Source organism: Orycteropus afer, unplaced genomic scaffold (assembly GCF_000298275.1).
Source record: "Orycteropus afer afer isolate SDZICR_OR568_19922 unplaced genomic scaffold, OryAfe1.0 scaffold00105, whole genome shotgun sequence".
Taxonomy (NCBI): Eukaryota; Metazoa; Chordata; class Mammalia; order Tubulidentata; family Orycteropodidae; genus Orycteropus; species Orycteropus afer.
In genome coordinates this window covers 2,207,012-2,232,256 of record NW_006921692.1, presented here as the reverse complement: position 1 = coordinate 2,232,256, position 25,245 = coordinate 2,207,012, and the positions used below count along the sequence as shown (strand labels likewise).

Sequence of the window (25,245 nt, the reverse complement as noted above, 5' to 3'; positions counted from 1 at the left end):
ACAACTTCAATCTTTTCTCCATTTATCATGATGCTGCTTATTGGTCCAGTTGTCAAAATTTTCATGTTTTTTTTTTTTTTTTTTTTTTTTAAGTTGAAGTGTAATTCATCCTGTGGACTGCAGTCTTCAATCTTCATCAGTAAGTGCTTCAAATCATCTTCACTGTCAGCAAGGAAAGTTGTGTCATCTGCGTATCACAGGTTGTTAATGAGTCTTCCTCCAATCCTGATGCCATGCTTATCTTCATATAGTCCAGCTTCTTGGATTATTTGCTCAGCATACAGATTGAATAAGTATGGTGAAAGGATACAACCTTGACACACTCCCTTCCTGATTTTAAACCCTGCAGTATCTCCTTGTTCTATTCAAATGACAGCCTCCTGGTCTCTATATAAATACTTCATGAGCACAATGAAGTGTTCTGGAATTCCCATTCTTCTCAATGTTATCCATAATTTGTTATGATCTACACAATAGAAACTTTTGCATAGTCAATAAAACACAAGTAAACATCTTTCTGTATTCTCTGCTTTCATCCCAGATACATCTGACACCAGTAATGATATCCCTCATTCCACATCCTCTTCTGAATCCAGCTTGCATTTCTGGAAGCTCTCTGTCAATATATTGCTGCAACTATTTTTGAATTATCTTCAGCAAAATTTACTTGCATGCGATATTAATGATATTGCTCTATAATTTCCACATATAAAATCCCAATTCCACATGGGATCACCTTTCCTTGCAATGGGTAAAAACATGGATCTCTTCCAGTTAGTTGGCCAGGTAGCTGTCTTCCAAATTTCTTGGCGTAGACAAGTAAGTGCCTCCAGCGTGGCATCCGTCTGTTGAAATATCTCCATCAATACCTGGAGCCTTGTTCTTTGACAGTTCCTTCAGTGCAGCTTTGACTTCTTCCTTTAATGCCATCAAATCTTGATCATACATCACCTCCTGAAATGGATGAACATTGACCATTTCTTTTTGGTACCGTAACTCTGTGTATTCCTTCCATCTTCTCTTGATGTTTCCTATATTAGTCAATATTTTGCCCATAGAATCTTTCAATATTGCAACTCAAGGCTTGATTTTTTTTTTTTTTCCCAGTTCTTTCAGCTTGAGAAATGCCAGTTGTCTTCTACCCTTTTGGTTTTCTAACTCAAGGTCTTTGCACATTTCATTATTGACTTTGCACATCTCAAATTGACTTTGTCTTCTCGTTCTTTGAAGTCTTCTGTTCAACTCTTTTATCTTGTCATTTCTTCCATTTGCTTTAGCTGCTCTCCATTCAAGACCAAGTTTCACAGTCTCTTCTGACACCCATTTTGGTCTTTTCTTCCTTTATTGTCTTTTTAATGGCATTTTGCTTTCTTCATGGATGATGTTCTTGATGTCATCCCACAGTTCCTCTGGTTTTTGGTCATTGGTGTTCAATGCATCAAATCTTGTCTTTAAGATGGTTTCTAAATTCAAGAGTGACATAATCAATGTCATATTTTGGCTCTAGTAGATTTGTTTTGTCTTCAGCTTCAACTTGAACTTGCTTATGAGTAGTTGATGGCCTCTTCCACAGTCAGCTCCTGGCCTTGTTTTGGCTGAAGGTACTGAGATTCCCCATCACCTCTTTCCACACATGTAATCACTCTCATTCCTGTGTACTCCATCTGGAGAAATCCACATGTAAAGCCATCATTTATGCTGTTGAGAAAAGGTATTTGCAATGAATAAGTCATTGGTCTTGCAAAATTCTCTCATGCAATCTCCAGTGTCATTTCTATCACTAACGCCATTTTCCCAACTACTGGTGATTCTCCTTCATTTCCAACTTTTGCATTCCAGTCACCAGTGATAATCAGCACATCTTGATTGCATGTTTGGCCAATTTCAGACTGCATAAGTTGGTAAAAATCCTCAATTTGCTTATCTTTGGCATTGGTGGTTGGTGCATAAACTTGAATAATTGTCATATTAACTGCTCTTCCTTGTAGGTATATCAATATTATCCTATGACTGAGAGCATCGTACTTCAGGATAGATCTTGAAATATTCCTTGTGATGATGAATGTCCTGCCATTCCTCTTCAGTTTGTAATTCCTGGCATAGTAGAGCAAATGGTTGTCTGATTAAAAATGGCTAAAACCAGTCCATTTTATTTCACTAATCCTAGTGTAGAGCCTAAGGCACTGGACTGCTAACCAGAGGGGTGTTGGTTCAAACCCACCAGTAACTCCTTGGAAAGAAGATGGGGCAATCTACTTTCATAGTGATACTGCCTCGGAAACCCAAGGAAGGGTTGCTATGAGTCAGGTCTGACTTGATGGCACATAACAACAACAACAACAACAATGCCTAGGATATCGATCTTTATGTGTTCCATTTCATTTTTGACAACTTCCAATTTTCTTAGATTCATACTTTGTACATTCCATGCTTCAATTATTAATGGATGTTTGCAGCTGTTTCTTCCCATTTTGAGTTATGCCACATCAGCAAATGGAAGTCCTGAAAGCTTTACTCCATCCACATCATTAAGGTTGACTCTACTCTTAAGATGCACCAGCTGTATTTTGAGTGCCTTCTGACCTGAGGGGCTCATTTTCCAGCACTAACTCAGACAGTGTTTCAAGGGTATTCATCAAGTTTTCCAGTAACATATCAGACAGTGTTTCACCGTTATTCATAAGGTTTTCACTGGCCAATGCTTTGAGAAGTGGATGACCCCTTCCTTCTTCCGAGTTTGTCTTAGTCTGGAAGTTCTGCTGAAACCTGTGCAACATAGGTGACCCTGCTGGTATTTGAAATACCAGTGGCATATCCTCCAACATCAAAGCAACACTCAAGCCACCACAGTCTGACAAACTGACAGACAAGTGGTAGGCTTTAACAAATAGAAATTTATTTCCTCACAGTTTAGGAGGCTAGAAGTTCAGACTCATGGTGCTTGCTCTAGGGGAGGGCTTTCTTTCTCTGTTGGCTCTGGAGATTGTCTTTGTCTCTTCAACTTCAGCTTCCTGGTTCCTGGCGATGTCCATGTGTTTTCACATCTGTCTTACCCCATCTCTGCTCAGTAGCCTGCTTCTTTATTTCATATTTCAAAAAAGGTTGGCTAAAGACATACCATGCAGTAAGCCTGCTTCATTAACATAATAAAACAACCTATTCCCAATTGGGAATATAGCCACAGGCATAGATGTTAGGATTTACAACATATATTTTGTTTTTGCTTGGTGCTTTCAAGTTGGTTCTGACTCATATTGACCCTCTGTGCAACAGAAAAAAGCAGTGCCTGCTCCTGAGCCACCCTTATAGTCATTTCCATACTTGAGCCCACTATCCCAGCCACTGTACTATGATGTCAATCCCTCTCATTGAGGGTCTTCCCTTTTTTTTTGTTGATGCTCTACTTTAGCAAGCATGATATTCTTCTCCAGAAACTGGTTCCTTCTGACAACATGACCAAAGTACAAGGAACAAATCTAGCCATTCTTGCTTCTAAGGAGCATTCCAGCTGTACTCCTCCAGGATAGATTTGTTCATTCTTCTAGCAGTCTTCAGTATTCTTCATATACACCATCACTCATTTATCAATTCTTCTGTGGTCTTCTTTATTCATTGTCCTGCTCTCTCATGCATTTGAGGCTATTGAAAATACCATGGCTTGGGTCAGGCACACCTTAGCCTTCAAAGTGACATCTTTTCCCTTTAACCATTTAAAAAGGTCTTTTGCAGCAGATTTGCCCAAAGCAATATGTTGTTTTATTTCTTGACAGTTACTTCCATAGGCATTGGTTGTGGATCCAAGTAAAACAAAATCCTTGGCAGGTCCAATCTTTTCTCCATTTATCATGATGTTGCTTATTGGGCGAGTTATGAGGATTTTTGTTTTCTTTATGTGGAGATATAATTCATACTGTAGTCTCTGACCTTCATCAATAAGTGCTTCAAGTCTTCTTTGTTTTCAGCAAGCAAGGACAAAGCTTAATCAATAACAGCACTTAATGTAATTAACCAAGTATTTCTGAGCTGGTAAAATTTAACTGTACTAAATCTTTACCTGGAGTACAATGGGAGATTATCAAGTTAAAGGAAATGTTTATGAATAAATTCTTCTTGTGAACTATAAAGGAGTTGAGTCATATATATTTCTCTCTTACAACACTAATCCTCTTGCCTCATATTGTTACCATCTACTGCAGTAAACTTAAAACAAGACAGATATTTGTGATCAAGTAGATTATGATAAAAAAAAAAAAATACCATAACCCTGTTTTTACTCAATCTCTCTCTCTCTCTCTCTCTCTCTCTCTCACACACACACACACACACACACACAAATCTTCAGTAAAAGCTGATTTTGACTAGAGATGGAACTCATGTGCACACTAATGAGCTGTAAGCTTTAGCTGCAATAGTTTATAGACTACCTAAGGAAAGGTGCAAAATCAGACAGGACTCTGCAGTTTCTGAAGATACACCTTCTACCTGTGTGGGTGGATTTTGAAGGCAGCCTCAGGACCTACACACCTGTTCCAGAACACCCCATGGCAGCCTTCCTAAACATGTACTGCTCCAGATATCTTGGCCAAATTTCTGGGCCGAAAGCTTTGACTAATACAGTCTCCCCTTCCTTCTCCTCCTGTGTGAAGCTTTATTGACTGTATTAAAATCTGAAAACACAATTGAAAGCTTTTCCCAAGAGGAATTATGGAGAGATTTATGTATAGAAAATGAGTCATCAGTCCCAATGTGGGCCTTTTGGAGATATCCAGTCCACTAATGTCAACATGTAATATGTTTATAAAGTGTGTTCCGTGACTTCCAGATCAGATGAGAAGCCAAAGCCAAACAAAATAGTTAAATAAATTCAGTGTCTTCTGTTTGTCAAGGAGGTGTTAACATAACTGAATTAGGTAATGTATGTAAAGTACATGGCAAAGCAGACACACATGTCAATTGTTGTGTTTTGGTAATTCTTAGATAAAATAACCATACTGAGGAAAATAATGCAGTAAAAGGCTTAAATAAGAAAGCAAATGGTTACCAATGATCATTTTTTCCTCCTCTCTTTATGTACTGCATTTAAATTTAAAAAACAGGAAGTATTTTAAAAATATGCATACTTAGAGTTTAAAACCTAACATTAGAAACATTTGAATGAATTGCAAGATAGATGATGGATTATAGCTGAGGTTTTAATTATGCCCATAAAATAGTGTAAATTGGTGAATTCAGGTAGATTTAAAAATAAGTATGATTTTCTTTATACCAGTTAGAAATGTTCATGTTCAAGTTAAAAGTCACTGCAGGATGAAAGAACAGATATTGTTTCTGGTTTTGGCACCCAGTGCAGAAATTTGCCTTTTAAATTCCTGATTACAACTGTTGTAATTACGTAACTATTCCTACTATGTAAAAAGAGGTAATTACCGAACCTGAGTTTTGTTTGTACTATCCACAGTTTTATGCTTGAAAAATACTATTTGCCTCTGTATTTCTATTTAGCCAAATGACTTGTTCTTACAAAATTAAAATTTTGTTCTTTTCTTAAACAATACAACTTGACTAATGTAAACTTAGAATGCCAAATGCTTGGTGAAAATTATTTATCTTTTCAATTTATAATTTCTTTTGGCCAGAGAAGTGAGCATGTAGATAGTTTAAAATTAAAATTATCTTTCGGACTTAACTGATAAGTGTGAAGATTTTTTATGTCCTGCAAAATGAAGTAATTAAAATTGCAACCTAATTTTTTTTTTTTTTTTTCCAGAAATAAGCAGGCTACAGTCTTTGTGTACTTAACTGTCCCAAAGATTTTCAGCATGATACCGTTCATCTCTTCATGGATTGGAAAACCACACATGGTCTTTTTTGTTTTTACAGGTCTTTGCCTGGCTGTTCTTTCTCATATCTTCTGTGCCAGGTATTCCATGTTTGCAGCTAAACTTCTGACTCACATGATGGCAGCAAGCTTAGGTACACAGGTAGGAGAGTTCTGACATTTTCCAACTTGTCATGAGATGTTTATGTTTCTTCATCAGTGATCCTTAAACTGATTGTACTAGTAAACTTTAATCTCAACTTAGGTGAAATAAGCTTTTTTTTTTTAGCTTTGTTGTGGAAGAGGATAGCAGAAGGATAGAAGTATAAGGAAATGAGAGCATCAGGCCCAGATGTGTATTTGTGAATGTCCTTCTTCAGAAAAGTACCTAATACCATAGCTTACAAGAAAAGCTTCTTATCACAAAGCATCCCATTGTCAACTAATATATATTAAATATATTGCTAAGTATATGCTGAACTTCAACATATTTAATCTATTTTAATAAAATATTATGCTATGTTATAAATTCTTTCTATGGAGGGCTACTAAAATGATATGTATTTCACAACATCTAGATAATGTATTTTATTTTGTTTAATATTATGGGATACAGTTTGGTGGAAATACTCTTTTGAAAAATTGTTCAGGTTCATTGTAGAATAAATAATGTGATTTGCCATTCATTAACACACCATGTAAAACATACACTTTAAGGCATAGAAGACAAACCAAAAGATAAAATTAATTGCCTTTTCTGTTCATGAAGTCCTCACAGTCTAGAATAGTAGATAGACATACAAATAACTATAATGCAGTGTGGTTAAGTATGAACATAGTTTACAAACCAATCTTTAAATATAGATGAAGAAACAGTATACTTTTCTGTGAAGGGCAGGGGAGTATTCATGGAGGAGGTGATGTTTGAGCTGGGCCTTCAGTGGGTAGGAGTTTTTGTCAAGGAGAAGGAACATCTTTCTAGAAAGAAGTGTTTGCATGAGCAAAGGGGAAAAGTCATAGTCATAATCACTTCTACTTTAAGGCTTTAATTAGAGATGGTGATAATGACAATATACTATACTGAGAGAACTTTATGTTATGTAATGTTATTTGCTGGATGGGGGGAACACTGCTGGAGTGCAGACAATGTTCTGTTTCTTGATTGGGTGCTGGCTACATGGTTGTGTGTGATACATGTAAATTGACTGCACAGTTATGATTGACACACTATCTTTTAGAATGCAAAATAACATTTTATTGAACTTTGGATAGCATATTATAAAATAAAAGTGAGTGAAGAAGCTGAAATATAAAATGGAAAATTAGCTGGGACTTTGGGATTTTGCCTTTTTTGTTATAATGATGTGTAAATTTCATAACTGTATTTTTTAGGGAGCAAATTAAGAACTGATTTCTAAGCAGAGGGGACCCAGATTGCATTTTTAAACTACCTGTTACTGAAAGGAGCTTACATTGAATTTGACAAGGCCATTTACATTGCCTTGGTAACCTGTCTTAACTGTCTGATCTTGCCTTTGCTTCTTGTATGCAAGATCTTAGAAAACGCGCCTTCCATAATTAGAGTTTACTTGGCTGTATTCACCACCCACTCTGGTGAGTTTTTGGCAGCAGAATTTGTACAAGACTTAATTATAGCACTGTAGAATTACAGACAACTCCTCTGTGTCCTAGACAAATTTGCTCATGTCTAGGGATGTGTAGGAAAGACCCAGGGTTTATATGTTGGGCTATTGCCTTCTGATTCACATTTTACTTAACACTGATTTTAGAGAAAATGGTTAGTCAAATCCGTATTCTTTGGTATATTTTTAGCATATATGATGCAATGTGGTATGAAAAGTCATATGATGTATGAATTGTGGCTTGAAATAGCTACCAAATAATTACTATAGTTTATTCTTGGCAGGAATAATTGGTATGTTGTTAATAGAAAGCACTGTTTTCTGGAAATGGTTTACCTGTCGACTATGATTTTTCAAACACCTCTGAATTAAAGGGAATAATTGTCTTCCATAAAATCTTTTAGAAATGGCTTTTTAAAAATTCTTAGACCCTCGAAGAGAATAAAACTGACTGCAGTGACGTGGACCCACCCTTTCTGAATTTTAAAGTCGTGTTTATTGCTCCAGTTACAGAATCTTGCCAATGGGAGTTGTTCCAGTTTTAGCCATGGATCCTCCATCCTTGTTATGTTGAAATCCTTAGATTTATATCCTTTGATATAAATCTTTATATTTCCTCTAAGGAAGTCTTCAAAAATTGGTCATGGTCTGTGATTCTTTGGCTGAGTGAATGAAACTTCTGTAGCTGACCCCAGAGTGTTTGAGCAGTAAATACTACCAACACCAAGACCATTCTGTTTCAAATCTTTTTGCTGATGTAGGACCAAATGGAATGACTTCTATGGAGAAGGGAAGAACAGAAATGTGATAGGCCCTGACTTCCTTTTAGAACTATGTGGTATATAATAGGTTGGTGAGTCAGCAGTGAAGCCAAATGTGATCAAATTTGGCTCTACTTCTGTACTTCTAGAGTTTATTATTCATAAATGGATAGGTATAGATGATAATCCAAAGATTATTCTTGCTTTAAAAGTCAAAAGATTTTGCTTTAATCTGGCATTTGTCATGCCAGCATCTTTTAGAATCATTTACTATAACAATACAGCAGGTGGCAGTAGAAGATATTTTTTTGCAAAACTGATTGTCAATCTCCAGTGAAGATGGAGTTCAGTAGAAAACTTGAGAGATGCTTTTGGCGCCATTCTTGCCTGGGCTGCTGCATGTTAGTCTGCAACATAGCAAGTACACATTTGTGCTTTCCTATCTTTGTCTTTTTATATCCTTTACTACTAATTGAACTAAATGCATCAGTAAGATATCATCAAGAAGCTAGTATATCACTACCTTTGGATCTTTCTATCATTTATCATTTATATTTAGATTCAGGGGCTTAAAATTAGCTTTCATCATTATACTTATGCTTTGATAAATGTTAAGGGGTGTGTTACTAGTGTAGAAAGTGTATTTGGTGTCATGTCACAAAAGTTTTATATAAGAGTTATAACATTATAGCATTGCATTATCTGTGGAATTATAGATAAGATTTGTATTTTAAGTGTTATCAAAATGTATATATTTTCCTTCAATACCAAGTTAGTTTTTCTCATTCAGCTATAAGAAAATGATTAAATGGCAAGAAATTGTGGGGTAATCACTTCAAATATGAAGTGAAAATAGTAAATACATCTTCATGACATTGGGCAATATTTCTCGGAAAAAACATCTAATTATATCTCTGGGATTTTTATCTTGGAATCACATTGCCAATCCATGTGTGCCCTGATAAGCCCAGTAAACAACTAGGACAAAGGACAAGTTTACAGTTCAGGGTTCTCAGTTGTGGTGGTTCTGTCAGGAAAAGCAGTTCTAAAAATCTAAAAAAAGAACAGAAGTTTCCTCATAGCAAACATGTTGATAAGATAGAGCTACGTTTAACCTGATTAAAAATAATCAACAAGGGGAAAATACTTGTTTTTCAATCTGTTTTTTGTTTGGTTGCTTTATATGGTCTAAACACATTTTCTGAAACTGAAGAGCAGTTTAAGCTAGAAAATATTTGTGTAAATATAATTAAATTTATCAGCACATCTGTTCATTGCCTGAATTCAGGTAACACTGCAAATATTTGAAGTATTTAAGGTTTATAGTAGCCACTAAATGTGTAGGTTCCTTCCCAAGATTAGAGAGAAGTTGTCCTAAAATTCACATGTAGTCTCTGGATTTTAGCAAAAATTGAAGGAACTGAGCAAAACGTTTCCTCATTCTGCAGCATTTTGGAGTAAGTCATTTTGCAATGGCTAGTTTCCCAGGTAGGACCCTGCTCGGTCACCCTTACAAAATGATTCTGTTTTAGTCTGGGGTTTATGTCATTCTGACTCTGGGCATCTAGCATTTTTGAAAATCATTGTCTGCACATGACCTAGACCAGAAACCATGTGTAAACTCCCAAATGCCAGCTCTTTTCAGCTACTGTGGGGCTTGGTTTCTCCACAGCAGCTTGCACTGATTTGTTGAGAATGCCAACAAGAACTCATTGTGTGTTTAGGGCCTGAGAACACATATCTAATAAGAATAATTTTTATCAATTGAAGCAAAATAAGAGATTGTAAAATGTTTATTAATCAGAACAGGTTTTTCATTATTTGGAAGTTTTAGTTAATCATTTATTAACCAGAATACCCTTTGTTATTTTTACTTTTATTGCTAGAGAAAAATATTTAAGAGTTTAATAAGTACAAGGATAAGAATTGGATCTTGCTTGGAGGATTAGGAAGTTAAAAAGCCTGGAGTATCATCACTCAGTAGAACATTTACAGTGATATGTTAGTACAGATGTAAGTGGATTAGGAAAGTGTTTCCTATATTCAACAACTTCAATGTTGGTATCTAGTTCACATTCAGACACTGAATGAGTAAGTTTGAAACACTCTTTAGATCCTGAGTGTTAAGATGTTGGGTAGGCTATATTATGACCCAAGTATATCCATGATAGGAGCTCTGGTGGCATAGTGCTTAAGGTATTTGACTGCTGACCAGAAGGCTGGCAGTTCAAACCCACCAGCCACTCACTCCTCAGAGGGAAGGTTGGGCAATCTACTTCCATAGAGATACCGCCTTGGAAACCCAAGGAGGGGTCGCTATGAGTCGGATCCTTAATGGTTGTTACTGCTACTGTTCTTATTGTTATTATTATTACAGCCATACTATCAGCCTACTTCTCTTTTTATAAAAAATATTATGTTTAAGGAATTTAATTAATTAAGTGTTTACTTTCATTTGAAGTGGGTAAAATGTTTGATACTACTTACCAACATTACCATTTGCTCCTTATGGAAATAATTCTGTTGTTTCTTCTTCCTGCTTCTTTCTTTCTTTTTCCATCTGAGTTACTTAGACAAGGACAGGTCCTTTAGACGTGCAAACTACTGTATCACTCAAAGTACAGACCCTGGTTTTACTTTGGCTTTTCTCATAGCATTTCCTCCTTTGTCTAAGCTCACAATGTTGTTTTCAGCCATAAAGTAAACCATTACAAAGAAGTGATAGCCAGATCCTCCACTCCCACCCCCCAAGTTCATTCTTTCCTATAAAGAGTTTGCAAGTGTTCCTACTTCAGTGATGTTGAGCTTTTATTTTTATTTTTTGGTAAAAAAAAAAATTGAGGTACTGAACTGCACCTTTTCTTTATGTAAAGATTAATTCTGTGAAGGTGACTAAAGAGTATTCTGCACACAGATATAAATATACATTAAAGTTGAGTTTATTAAACTATTTGACTCTCGCTTTAGGTGTACTCATCAATATGGCCAAAAATAACATCACCCTCATGAGTGTGAATGCCCATACAATCATCCAATGGTGAAATTAAAACAAAACAACAGCGAAGGAACCTACTTATCCCAGATCAGGACCTTCATTCAGCCATCAACACCTCCACCTCATCTATCACAGATGCACTTTTGAGGTTGTACAGTAGGAAATACCAAACAAGATATGTATACAGAAGCATGTAAATAGCAATCTAAAACATTAGATTCATGGTAAGAACCAAGTGTACGCATAGTTTTCTTCTACTGTATAGTGCAATACTATGTTGCAAAGGCTCCACAGAGCAAATGGAATCTGACCTGGCTGCTGAAGGATGTATAAGATTTGGAATTTCAGAATGTGGCACAATCTGGCTGGGAGCATAACAAGAATAAAGGCACAGAGATCAGAATGAACGTTGTAAGATTCACTTGGGTAAGGCCTGGAGATATGTGTAAAGACATAGGTAAGTCTGGACTATAGGTGAGGTGTTACATACTGTCAACAAGCCATAGGAAGTCACTGAGTCACTGATGGAGTTACACTCCAATGTACCATGTTAAAAGAAGATTAATTTGGTAAAGACGGATTAAACGGAAGAAAGTGTTAAAACATAGGAGAAGCTAGAATTAAGGAGGTCGGTTAAGAGAGGGGAGGTGGACAGCTTTACTGTCATCTGGTTATGATGGGTTGTGAGCTTGGACAATGGCAGGAGCAATGAGAATTCAAAGGAAGGAATAAGAGCTAAAAAAAGTGCCCTAATTTACTGTGAAAGTTTTACGGTATCACTTCTCTCTTTAAGTCAATGAAAAGACTACATTGCAAATGTATTTTATAAAAATTAATATAGCACATCTAAGTACTATATGAGGCAGTCATTATGAAGTAGGTACTAATATTCCTGTTTTACAGATGAGGACACTGAGACAGAAAAAATTTAAGTAAGTTGTTCTAAGTCACGTCATAATAAGTGACAGAACCAGTATTTGGACTTAAGCAGCCAGCCAGGTTCCAGTCCTTGCTTTTCACCAGTTTGCTTTGCTGTCTCATAAATGAAGATTTAATGAGATTTACTGTATCTATCACTAAAAGAGCTTAAAAGACTTTAAGGTGACTGTGATATGAAACTGGTGGTTTCATTTGACTTAAATAGGAAAGGCTAAAAAGGTTTAAGGGATAGAAAGAGATAAGTACAACCTTGGGCATCAAGAGTTTAAAGTTTCAGTAGCAAATTAAGCTCAAGATTTAGAAGTTATTTACATAAAAGTGGAGGTCTTGACGCTGTAACAATGTTATCTAAGAGAGGTTGTATAGAAAACCTGTGAATATAGCATACCTGTGTTGTTAGGTGCCTTCAAGTCTGCTCTGACTCATAACAACCGTACGTACAGCGGAATGAAACACTGCCAGGTCTTGTGCCATCCTCGCATAGAATTCCCAAAGCTAATGGCAGGAGCTCTGGTAGCATAGTGCCTAAGACGCTTGACTGCTAACCAGAAGGCTGGCGGTTCAAACCCACCAGCCACTCCTCGGAAGGAAGGTTGGGCAATCCTATTTCTGTTATGATACTGCCTCAAAAACCCAAGGAGGGGTCACTCTGTGTCGGGGCCGACTCGATGGCACATGACAAAAACAACAACAATGGCAGTAAGGGCTTGCCAAGGCTAAACACTGGGCTGTTTTATATGTATTGCCCAATTTAGTCTTTGTGACCATCACATATTGTGGTACTGTTATCCCCATTTTAAAGATGGAAAAAGTGAGACAAGGAGAGGTTATCTGCTCTAACTCTCCTAGATAGAAAGTGAAGGAAGGAAGATTTGAACACAAGTCTTTCTGGCTACAAAACCTATATATTTCAATACTGTGTTGTATAGAATAAGAAGGATCATTAAAAAGAGTGAATTAAACATAGTGAACATTTTTGAAGCCAAAGAAGGAAAAAGTTTCCAAAGGGGAGCATTGAGAATCAGTGGGAGATTAATATCTTCAAATTTGGCAAGAACAATGTTGTTAGGAAACCTTGAAAAGAGATGATAACAATTAGACATAAAATGTTAAGGACTAAATAGGTTGGAAGAAAATGGAAGAGACATTTCAGACCATACATGTGAGAAATTTAGCAGTGAAAGGGAGGACAGTTGAGCACGAAAAGGCACCACCTCTGGTAGCTCTAATCCTAGAAGATTTGCTGAAGGGACACTGGGCCTGGGCTATGACCAAAGGGCCCTGTCTCCTCCTTGCTGCACGCTGCTCCACACCACCTTTCCATATATGACTGAAGAAGTCATACAGAAGGGTAATAAGAATTAGGAAATTTCTCATTGGTTCATGTATTTATTTATATTTTTTATTGCTTTTGATTTTTTTATTCCTAAGGCAAGTGACTCCTTGCTAATAATGAACCAAGCCTAATCATGTTATCTGGGAGATAAGCACTCTAACTCAAACTTAAGCTTGCTTTCTCCCCCCTCCCCCATTTATTGAATCCAAATTTCTGTGAGGATCTTGCATTTTTGGTGTTCATGTGAACTTGCAATCAATTATTAAGCACATTTGTAACTTGTTGTTGTTGTTATGTGCCATCAAGTCAGACCTGACTCATAGCGACCCCTCCTTGGGTTTCCAAAGCAATAGCACTACGGAAGTAGATTGCCCAACCTTCCTTCCGAGGAATGGCTGGTGGGTTTGAACCACCAGCCTTCTGGTTAGCAGTCAAGTGCCTATCAAATAGTTTTGTATTCCATTTTACAAACAAAAATATTAATCTTATGTTTTGGAGAATTTAGAATTTGATATTCAAAATAGAATGAAACTAAAATGTGGATCAGATTATTGAATTCTAGAAAAAGCAATGTATTTTATTTTTGCTTTCTTCTTTGTGTATACATTGTTCCTTTACAATCAAATTTGTCTTTTTAAAAATCTTTCAATAATAAAATCCAACTTCTTTTTTTTCTCAGCAGGCTTTCACAATTCAGCTCAATCATAGACTGTTTTCACTAAATTGAAAATAAGAGAGTGCTTAAGATACAAAAATAGTATCATGGTCACACTACTGGGAAATCCAAACTTTCCCAAGTGCTGAAGTAGCAAAGCAACAGAAAGAGTGAGTAATACTCTGAATGAGGCTACAGTGACATTATCATGTGTGCAACATGGCTTTTGTTACTAGGAAAATTTGTGAGGCAAATCCAGACTTTACCAGAAAATACCAGTTTGGAATCTTCTATTACAGCCTCAGAAACATAAACTATCCTTGACTTTTAAAGATTTGCTTTGATGTCTCTAACTAAGGAAAATCAGCATTTGAGAAAATTTTTTTGTTTGTTTTTTTGAATTTTTAATGAGTAGCTGTCAGAAATAATGGAATTACAGGAGGGGAAGCCTAGTTTTGGAATTACCAAAAATGGGGTAACATCCCTGAGTTGCACGTTTGTCCTTGGAAAAATAATAAGAATGTCTGCCTTATAGAACTGTTAGGACGTCAATCAATCATGTTTGAAAAGCATGGAAAACAAGGCCTAGCCCATAGTTGTTGTTGTTACATGCCATTGAGTCAGACCCGACTCATAGAGACCCCTCCTTGGGTTTCTGAGGCAGTATCACTATGGAAGTAGATTGCCCCATCTTCCTTCTGAGGAGTGGCTGGTGGGTTTGAACCGCCAGCCTTCTGGTTAGCAGTCAAGTGCCTTAGCCACTACACTACCAGAGCTCCCATAGTAGGTGCTGCCTAAATACTGGTGTGGCAGAGGGAGGGGAGGAAAGGGAAGAGCAGAAGGATGGTTGCTGCTGCCACACAACATGCACAGAGATGCTTTGGATACTGCTTCGAATTGAACACTTCTGAATGCCCTCTGCAGAACTACAGCTCTGTTTTCTTAAATTAGCTCGAGGGAGGTGACAAGTTTTTCAGCCCTACCCTTTCCAAATAGGTGGCACTATCAAGCCTGCAATCACACCTCTCACCCTACTGCACCATAAAGGCTTTCTGTTGGTCCACGTTATCTGTATACACTCTGATTGATTTGACTGTTTATACTTTTCCCATGAAGGACTGTATTTTTTTAAATTAATCTGAGTATTTTCTAAGCGTTTGTGTTCTTATTGCTTGTGTTGGATTGTTAGAGCCTCAAGAACTAAATATATGTAGTTGATATACCTAATATTCATGTGAAGTGAGCGTGTATATGTGAATGAATGTGTGTATGTATATTTGAAATCTGAAGTAGGCATATATTTTTTAAATACAGAGATATTTACTGGGATACTCTGTCCTGCCAGAGGCTTGATGATATGCATAATTCCCTCTAGTCCTCACAGCATTCTATGAAAAAGTTAATATTATTATTATTGCTTTTATATTACAAATGAAAAGCCTGAGACACTACAATGTGTGTCACTTGCCTCAGGTCTTCTGTCTGCCCCAGAAGCCATGCCCATATCTCCCTCAGCACCCTCAGTAAAGTGGCCTCCTAGTCCGATTGCCTAGAAGTTGATTCTGACTCATAACAATGCTGTAATGGAGGCCTCTGAAGCCCTCAGGGGGAACAGGTGGCGTCTTTCCTCCAAGAATAATAAGAGCTTCTTCACTTATTAAAATTCTTATCAAAACTTTTTGCAGTTTAAACATTTATTCTACTATTATATAACCATGATAGTTGGCCATGTGTCAGTGTCCTTTTTAACTTCTTCTGAAGTCTTACTTCCTTTTGTGAATCTTTTCAATGAGTGGCCCTCACAAAATTGATTTTTAAATTTGCGTTTGAAAGTTATGTCTCCTGAGCTTTAGCTGACTTATCCAATCGAGTATCTTATGTTTAGTTGCCTATATGCCTAGCTAGGAGCTCTGGTAGCGTAGTGCCTAAGGCTTCTGACTGCTAACCAGAACGCTGGTGGTTCAAATCCACCAGCTGCTCCTTGGAAGGAAGACTGGGAAATCTACATTCGTAGAGTTACCACCTCAGGAACTCAAGGAGGGGTTGCTGTGAGTCGGAATTGACTCCATAGCAGTGATTTTTTTTATATGCCTAGCTAAGCTTTAAGTCTCTGAGGGAAATGACTATTCTTTTTTTTCTATCATATACATGTCAAAAGATAAATAAGAGGTCTAAAATAACAAAAAAGCCATAGAAATAAAGCAGTCTTTCCAATAAGTGTGTTAGCTGTGTGCAGTCTAGAACTGCCTTCCTGAAAGAGTCTTATTTGGATACCATCTCCAAGGAACACCTAACCTACCCTGTGTTCTTGCAGGGTGGGGGAGGACTTGTTTTCAGGCACTACATTTTGGTTTTAAGGGTTATTGCCAAACTGAAATATTTGCATATCATATATCAACAACCCATACATTCTTTGCACAATTTCATCACTAGAAGTTGGCATTTGCAAGTGGTTTCATGGAGTCTGACATGGAATCTTAGCAATCCCATAGCAATCCTAGATTTCACCTCTAAGACCTACCCCATCTTCACTTATACACTCCCCCTTTTCTTGAAATAAAAATCAAAGTTAAATGAAAGCCGACCTCTGAGTACAAATTTTCTATTTTTACATACTTTGAAATCCTTCTAGTATGGATTTAATTATTATTTTTTCAAATGTCCTAAAAAGGTAACCATATTTGGTAAGGCATTTTTTTATTGCCTTCAGAGTATATCAACATTGTATCCCTTTGTCTCAACTCAGTCTTCACCCACTATATGCTATTCTAAGCCATTTCTCTTTTATAATGTAGTGTGCTGTCAAGTTTGAATGCATAGCAAACTTATATGACAGAATAGAATTAACTACGTAGAGTTTTCTAGGCTCTGTAATCTTTTCAGAGGCAAATTACCAGGTTTGTTCTCCCATGGAGTACCTGGTGGGTTCTGACCATCAAGCTTTTGGTTAGCAGCGGAATGCTTAACCATTGTTAGACCTCCTCCTTGTCTATAAAGGCCTTCAAATTATTCTTTAAGGTTTCACTCTAAACTTATTCTGTCTCATTGTCTCCTTAGCAGTTGGGGTTATTTTTATTTTTTTATTTTTTACTTCCTTACTTACACATGTGAAGTTCCATACTGTTCTGAGTGCCCTATGTTCTAGTTAATTTCTAAGCCTGGAATTCTCTGCCCCAGTGTTTTGCTAATTCCTGTATTAGTCTATCCTTCATTCACACTCAGCTCATGTGTTTTCATTTTAAAGCAGCCTCCCTGAGTAGCCTTCCTACTACGTAATATTACATCACTGTTATATTTACTTCATATCACGTATCACTACCTGAATTATATTTTCTATTTGTCATATTCTGTCTCCTTTCCTATTCCCTGCTTTCTACACCTCCTCGAATATAAGCTCCATTAAATCAAGCATTGCCAGTCTTATTTCCTGCAGTGCTTCCAGAACCTATGAAAAACTCTTTGGCACATATAACACTTTAAATAAAATGAATAAAACAAAGAATAAGGATAAGGGGAATGGTAGTTTTCTCCTAAAGAAAATTCTTTTTATTTTAATTTTACTTTATTGATGTTGTTGAGAATATACACAGCAAAACATATACCAATTCAACTGTTTCTACATATACAATTCAGTAACGTTGATTACACTCTTTGAGTTGTACAACTATTTTCACCCTCCTTTTCTGAGTTATTCATCCCCCATTAACATATACTCACTACATCCTATACAACCAACCAACTCACTGCCCTCAAGTCAGATCCGACTCATAGCGACCCCTCCTTGAGTTTCTGAGGTAGTATCACTATGGAAGTAGATTGTCCAACCTTCCTTCTGAGGAGTGGATGGTGGGTTTGAACCACCAGCCTTCTGGTTAGCAGTCAAATGCCTTAGGCACTACTTTTCCAGTTGCTGTTGTCATGTTGATCCCATATAGATAGTTCTTAAAATAACACAGGCAGACATTCTTTACTATTTAAGCTAAATTACTATTTGGTTTGAAGAAGACTGCAGGGAATATTTTTGGTTTAAATTTTAAAGATTAACTTAGGACATTTCAGGGGTTCACCCAGCACCCTTGCCTACAGAAAGTCGAGTTCATAAAGTATTTCGAGACAAACAACAACAAAAAAGTTCCCACTCACATGACTTCACTTGCAAATTCTACCAAACATTCAGAGAAGAGCTGAAATCAATTCTAATTAAAGCTATTCCAGAACATAGAAAAGGATGGAATACTCTCAAATCCATTCCATGAAGCAAGCATAACCCTGATAACAAGCCAGGCAAAGACACCACTAAAAAAGAAAATTATAGATGAACCTAGATGGCATTATTCTGAGTGAAATTAGTCAATCACAAAAGGACAGATATGGTATAAGATCACTACTAAAAAAAGTCAAGAAAAGGTTTTCATAAAGAAAGAAACATTCTTTGATGGGTATCTGTGGTGGAAGGGAAAGGGTAACTAACTATAGGGTAGATACATAGTAACTTGTTTAAAGAAGAAGGCAATAAACAATAAGGTGGAGGTCAGCACAAAATGATTAAGGCAGAGAAAGACACTGGAAAGAACCAGAGAGTTAAAGGCAACATAGGTGAATACTATTCCATACACAATCCTGCAGTAACCATAATAATAATGATCTATGAGTGGATATGTAAATAGACATGCAAGATGACAGGTGTGAGGAGGGAAATGGGACTACACAATATATAGATATAGATATGGATATATACAGACATATATATATATCTATATATCTATATATCTATATATATATATATATATATAGGTTTGACAGAGGATATATCTACATATGTCTTTACATGTGCTGCAAATATATCCAATAACATACTAGAGCATACAGGGGGCAAAGTTATGAAAACTTCTTAGACATAACCAAATATCTTGAGGGAATGAGTCTTTGGGTCTGTGCTCATGACCAGAGGCTCAGGGGACTTCAAGGTCAATTGGCACAGTATAGTCCCCAAAGAAAATATCCTACATCCTACTTTGGTGAGTAGTGACTGAGGTCTTAAAATCTTGTGAGCAATTACCTACGATGCAGCTATTGGTCTCTCTCCATCTGGAGCAAAGAAGAGTGAAGAAAATCAAAGACACATGGAAACAACTAGTCCAAAGGAGTAATGGAGCATGCAAACCCCAGCTTTCATGAGCCTGAGACCAAAACTAGATGGTATCCAGCTACCACTATGGATCATTCTGAAAGGGCTCACAATAGAAGGTCCTGGATAGAATGGGAGAAAAATCTGGAATAGATACCAAAATCTTAAAAAAGACCAAACTCACTGGTTGGCTGGAACTGATGGAAACCCTGAGACTTAATCCTTGTTGTTGCTAGGTGCTGTCGAGTTATCTCCAACTCATAGTAACCCTATGCACAGCAGAACGAAACACTGCCTGGTCCTGTGCCAGTCTTATGATCCTTGCTATACTCAAGCCCATTGTTGCAGTCACTGTCAATCCATCTCATTGAGGGCCTTCCCCTTTTTCACTGACCCTCCACTTTACTAAGCATTATATCCTTCTCCAGGGAATGGTCCCTTCTGATGACATAACCAAAGTCACCAGAGCTCCCATGACCAAAGTAGGTGAGATGAAGTCTGGCCATTCTTGCTTCCAAGGAGCATTCTGGCTGCACTTCTTCCAGGACAGATTTGTTAGTCCTTTTAGCAGTCCATGGTACTCTTAGCATTCTTCTCCAACATCACAACTCAAAAGCATCAACTCTTCTTTGGTCTTCCTCATTCATTTGTCCAGTTCTCACATGCATAAAAGACTATTGAAAATTCCATGGCGTGGGTTAGGCATCTCTTAGTATTCAAGGAGACATCTTTGCTCTTCATCACTTGTAAGAGGTCTTTTGCAGCAGATTTGCCCAACACATTATGTTGTCTGATGTCTTGACTACTACTTCCATTAGTGTTGATTGTAAAACCAAGTAATATGAAGTCCTTGACAACTTCAATCTTTTCCTCCATTGTGAAGCTGTTTATTGGACCAATTGTGAGGATTTTTGTTTTCTTTATATTGAGATGTAATCCATATGCAGACTGTAATCTTTAAGCTTCATCAGTAAGTGCTTCAAGTTATTCTCACTTTCAGCAAGCAAAGTTGTGTCATTTGCATATCGCAGGTTGTTAATGAGTACTCCTTCAATCCTGATGCTATGTTCTTCATAAATGCAGTTTATCGATTATTTGCTCAGCATACACACTGAATAAGTATGGTGAGAGGATACAACCCCGACACATTCCCTTCTTGGTTTTAAACCATGCAGTATCTCCTTGTTCTTCTAACAACAGCGTTCTAATCTATGTACAGGTTCCTCATGAATACAAGCAAGTGTTCTGGAGTTCCCATTCTTCTCAATGTTATCCATAATTTGTTATGATCCACACAATAGAATGCTTTTGCATAGTCAATAAAACACAAGTAAACATCTTTCTGGTATTCTTTGCTTTCAGCTAAGATCCATCTGACATCAGCAATGATATCCCTTATTCTACATCCTCTTCTGAATCCAGCTTGCACTTCTGGACGCTCTCTGTCAATGTACCGCTGCAACCATTTTTGAATTATCCTCAGTAAGATTTTACTTACATGTGATATTAATGATATTATTTGATAGTTTCCACATTCTGTGGGATCATCTTTCTTTGGAATAAGTACAAATATGGATCTCTTCTAGTCCGTTGGCCAGGTAGTTGTCTTCCAAATACCTTGGCGTAGCTGAGTGAGTGACTCCAGTGAGGCATCCATTTGTTGAAACATCTCAATGGGTATTCTGTCAATTCCTAGAGCTTTGTTCTTTTCAGTGCAGCTTCAACTTCTTCTTTCAATACCATTGGTTCTTGATCATGTGCCACCTCCTGAAATGGATGAAGATCTACCAGTTCTTTTTGGTGCAGTGACTCTATATATTCCTTCCATCTTCTTTTGATGTTTCCTGCATCATTCAATGTTTTGCCCATAGAATCTTTCAGTATTGCAACTTGAGGCTTAAACTTTTTCTTCAGTTCTTTCAGCATGCTGAGTGTGTTCTTCTCTTTTGTTTTTCTAACTCCAGATCTTTGCACATTTCATTATAATAATTGCCTTTGTCTTCTTGAGCTGCTCTTTGAAATCTTTTGTTCAGCTCTTTTGTCTTGTCATTTCTTCCATTTGCTTTAGCTACTCTTTGCTCAAAGGCAAGTTTCAGAGTCTCTTCTGACATCCATTTTGGTCTTTTTTTCCTTTCTTGTCTTTTTAATCACTTCTTCCTTTCTTCATGGATGATGTCCTTGATGTCATTCCATAATTTTTCTGATTTTCTGTCATTAGTGTTCAGTGCATCAAATCTGTTCTTTAAATGGTCTCTAAATTCAGGAGGGATATATTCAAGGTCATGTTTTAGCTCTTGTGGACTTGTTTTAATTGTCTTCAACTTCAAGTTGAACTTGCATATGAGCAGCTGATGGTCTGTTCCACAGTCAGCTCTTGGCCTTGTTTTGGCTGTAGATATTGAGCTTCTCCATCGCCTCTTGTCACAGATGTAGTCAATCTGATTTCTTTGTATTCCATCTGATGAAGTCCATGTGACATTGTTGATAAAAGGTCCTTGCAATGAAGAAGTTGTTGGTCTTGCAAAATTCTGTCCTGTGATCTCCAGCATTATTTCTGTCACCAAGGCCAAATTTTCCAACTACCGGTAAATCTTCTTTGTTTCCAACTTTTGCATTCCAGTCACCAGTGATAATCAACACATCTTGATTTCATGTTTGGTCAATTTCAGTCTATAGCAGTTGGTAGAAATCTTCAATTTCTTCATCCTTGGCTTTGGTGGTTGGTGCATAGATTTGAATAATAGTAATACTAACTGGTCTTCCTTGTAGGCATATGAATATTACCCTGTCACTCATAACGTTGTACTTCAGGACAGATCTTTCAGTCATCTTTGTGATGATGAATGCCACACTGTTCCTCTTCAATTTGTCATTCCTGGCATATAGAGCATATAGTTGTCATTCAAAATGGCCACAAGCAGTCCATTTCAGCTCACTAATGAAGGCTGGGCAATCTACTCCCATATAGATACTTCCTCAGAAACACAAGGAGGGGTCGCTTTGCATCAGATCTGACACGATGGCAGTGAGGTTTTTTTTTTTTTTTTTTTGGAATGCCTAGGATATCGATCTTTATACCTTCCATTTCATTTTCAACAACTTCCAATTTTCCTACATTCATACTTCATACATTCCATGTTCCAGTTATTAATGGGTGTTTGCATCTATTTATACTCATTTTGAGTCATGCCATAGCAGCCGATGGAGGTCCCGAAAGCTTTACTCTCTCCATATCGTTAAGGTTGTCTCTACTCAAGGAGTCAGCTCTTCCCCAGTCAAATTTTGAGTGCCTTCCAAACTGATGGGCTCATTTTCTAGCACTATATAAGACAATATTTCTGGGCTATTCATAAAATTTTCCAGTAATATATTAGACAGTGATTCACTGCTATTCATTAGGTTTTCACTGGCCAATTGTTTGAGTAGCAGATGGCCTCTTCCTCCTTCTTAGTGTGTCTTAGCCCACAAACTCCACTGAAACCTGTCTGCCATTGGTAACCCTGCTGGCATTTTGCAACACTGGTGGCATAGCCTCTAGCCTTACAGCAACACTTAAGCCACCACAGGACGACTAACTGACAGACAAATTTGTCTCCCTTAGTTGTTCCTATCCACTCTGGACCTGCCTACTTTGGGCCTCAGCCTTAAAGTAGAGCCACACCCAAGTGAAAGCAACCCTGAGCCCCACACCTGCCTCAGGCCCCAGCCTTAAAATAGAGCTGTCCCCAAGTGAAACAGCCCGAGCCACATGCTCGCCTACATTGGGCACACTGCCATTGAGTCGATTCCAATTCATAGTGACCCCCACTGGGTTTCTGAGGCACTAAATCTTTACAGAAGTAGATTGCCCTATCTTACTGCTGTGGAGTGGCTGGTGGGTTTGAACCACCAATCTTCTGGTTAACAGTCAAATGCCTTAGCACTGTGCCACCAGTGTTCTTATATATATATTTATGCATATGGAGAGAGAGAAATTTATCTTTGGAAAATGGCTCACCAAGTTGTAGAGGTCAGCAAGTCTGAAATTCATGGGTCAAATATCAAGCTGGAGGCTCCTCCTGACTCACACGGCTTCGGGTCCTGACAAATTCAATGTTAGCCAGTCCCAAGGTTGACAGGCAATACGGCAGGCCTCTGGTTCAGTTCTAAGAACTGGAGATGGTGGTGAGCTAGATGCAGGATCCAGAATCAGTAGGAAGCTCAACTTAATCCTTAATCCTTAGTCACCCTTAAAGTCTGTTAACTGATCATGGCTCAACTTTCCCAGGATTCAACTTTCTGCAAAGCAATAGATAAGTCCACAAGGTAAAAAAATAACAACAAGGAGGTAAGTAGTCCTTAGAACAATAACCATTTGAGTTCAAAAGAACAACATTTACCCTTAGACAAAAGTTCAGAAGGCAGAAAGGGATTGGAAAGAAAGAGGAATGGAAATGGGGAACAAGGAGGAAGTGGGATGAATGTTCTTACATTGTGGGTATTAAAATCAAAGGCATGAAACAATGTATGTGAATTGTTGAATGGAAAACTGATTTGCTCTGTAAACTTTCACCAAAATCAAAATCAAATTTTTTTTTAAAGAGAGAGTCTGGCATCTATGAGAATTTGACAATGTATTCTACATTTTGATTCAGATTCTTCTATACAGTCTTTGATCAAAATGTTCAGTAATGATAGCCAGGCACTATCCTGTTTAAAGAAAGGTTTAGTAATCTAAAACAAGCTTATCATTTTCTTATGAAAATAAGCACTTCCTATATTCTCAATTCCTTAAAAATATCAGATTAATTTAAAGAGATCATCCACATTCTTGAAGACATATTGAAGTTGGCTACATTTTATAAACAAAATGCATTATAAATATTCATTTGTAATTTAAACATGTTCAATTCAGAATTAATTTTTCCCAAATAAAAAGATTATAAAAAGAAGATACTAAGCCATCTACCAAAATGTCACGTAACCCTTAATATTACTAGCTATTGTGGATCCTAATTGTATTTTAGAAATTTTTTCTTCATGTTAAAACATATTCTGATTTCTGATTGAGAATGTCAATAAAACACTTGCTGCTCCCACATCCTCTGGTATATGGCTTGTTTTCCTCCAAAAGTCCAAAACAAGGGCTGCAGGATAGTGGTGGGATGGTAGAGATGAGATGGAAATGAGACAAGGTTCTAGAACCCAACCTCCTGGGTTAGGCTGGATGCTTCTGCAAATGACTTGGATAGCAAATCTTAAGGTTTCTGAAGCTTGTAGAACTAGGAGAAGATAGATATTTGGCTCTAAAAGCAGGGTTAGTTATTTCTTATTAAGAAGCAAAGTTAGAAGTGAGAGAAAACCATTGCAGTATATAAAACATGTGCTCCTAAGAAATATCATTCTATATTCCATGGCAACATTTTATGGTAAGATTGAATGTAGTTGCTTAAAGTAGATAGTAACTCATTCCAATAAATAATTAATAGGTGTCTGTAGCACCAAAATAATTATTAAAAGCTATTAAAATAAGGAGGTAAGTAACAAAGCTATTGTATTTCATAGTTTGTTGGAAATGGGGCTGGAATGAAATACCACAACATACTGCAATATGTCTAGACATAACGAATAAGGAGTCCTGTCATGTTTAGGTCATGTTTATAATTATGATGAAATCACTCTTTATTTCTGAGTTTATTATTTCTGATACCTCCAAAGCCTTTTTAACCCATGAGTAGCTGAAAGCATTTGTTGGAGTACATAGTATTTTACAAACATATGGGTTAATAGGATATAAAAATGATAAAAGCCCAACTTCCCATCCTTAAAAAAGTTAAAAAAAAAAAACAAAAAAAAAACTTTATACTTAAGGAGTACAGTTTTACACCTTAGAAATCCTTGAATAGAAAGTAAAAATGTTCACAAATTTTCTTGGCTACTTTAGATCTGTCTAGAGAAATGTTCAATAAATATTTATTTTAGATGGAGAGC

General features: G+C 37.0%; 1 protein-coding gene across 1 annotated transcript in view; it reads left to right on the top strand.

Annotated features, from left to right (window-relative positions):
• ADGRV1 (adhesion G protein-coupled receptor V1) overlaps positions 1 to 25,245 on the top strand; it is a 947,781-nt gene that overhangs the window by 384,204 nt on the left and 538,332 nt on the right. Inside the window, exon 82 of the mRNA XM_007943393.1 lies at positions 5,881 to 5,981. Coding sequence (XP_007941584.1) covers positions 5,881 to 5,981 — 101 coding nt within the window. The remainder of the gene's footprint in view (positions 1 to 5,880; positions 5,982 to 25,245) is intronic.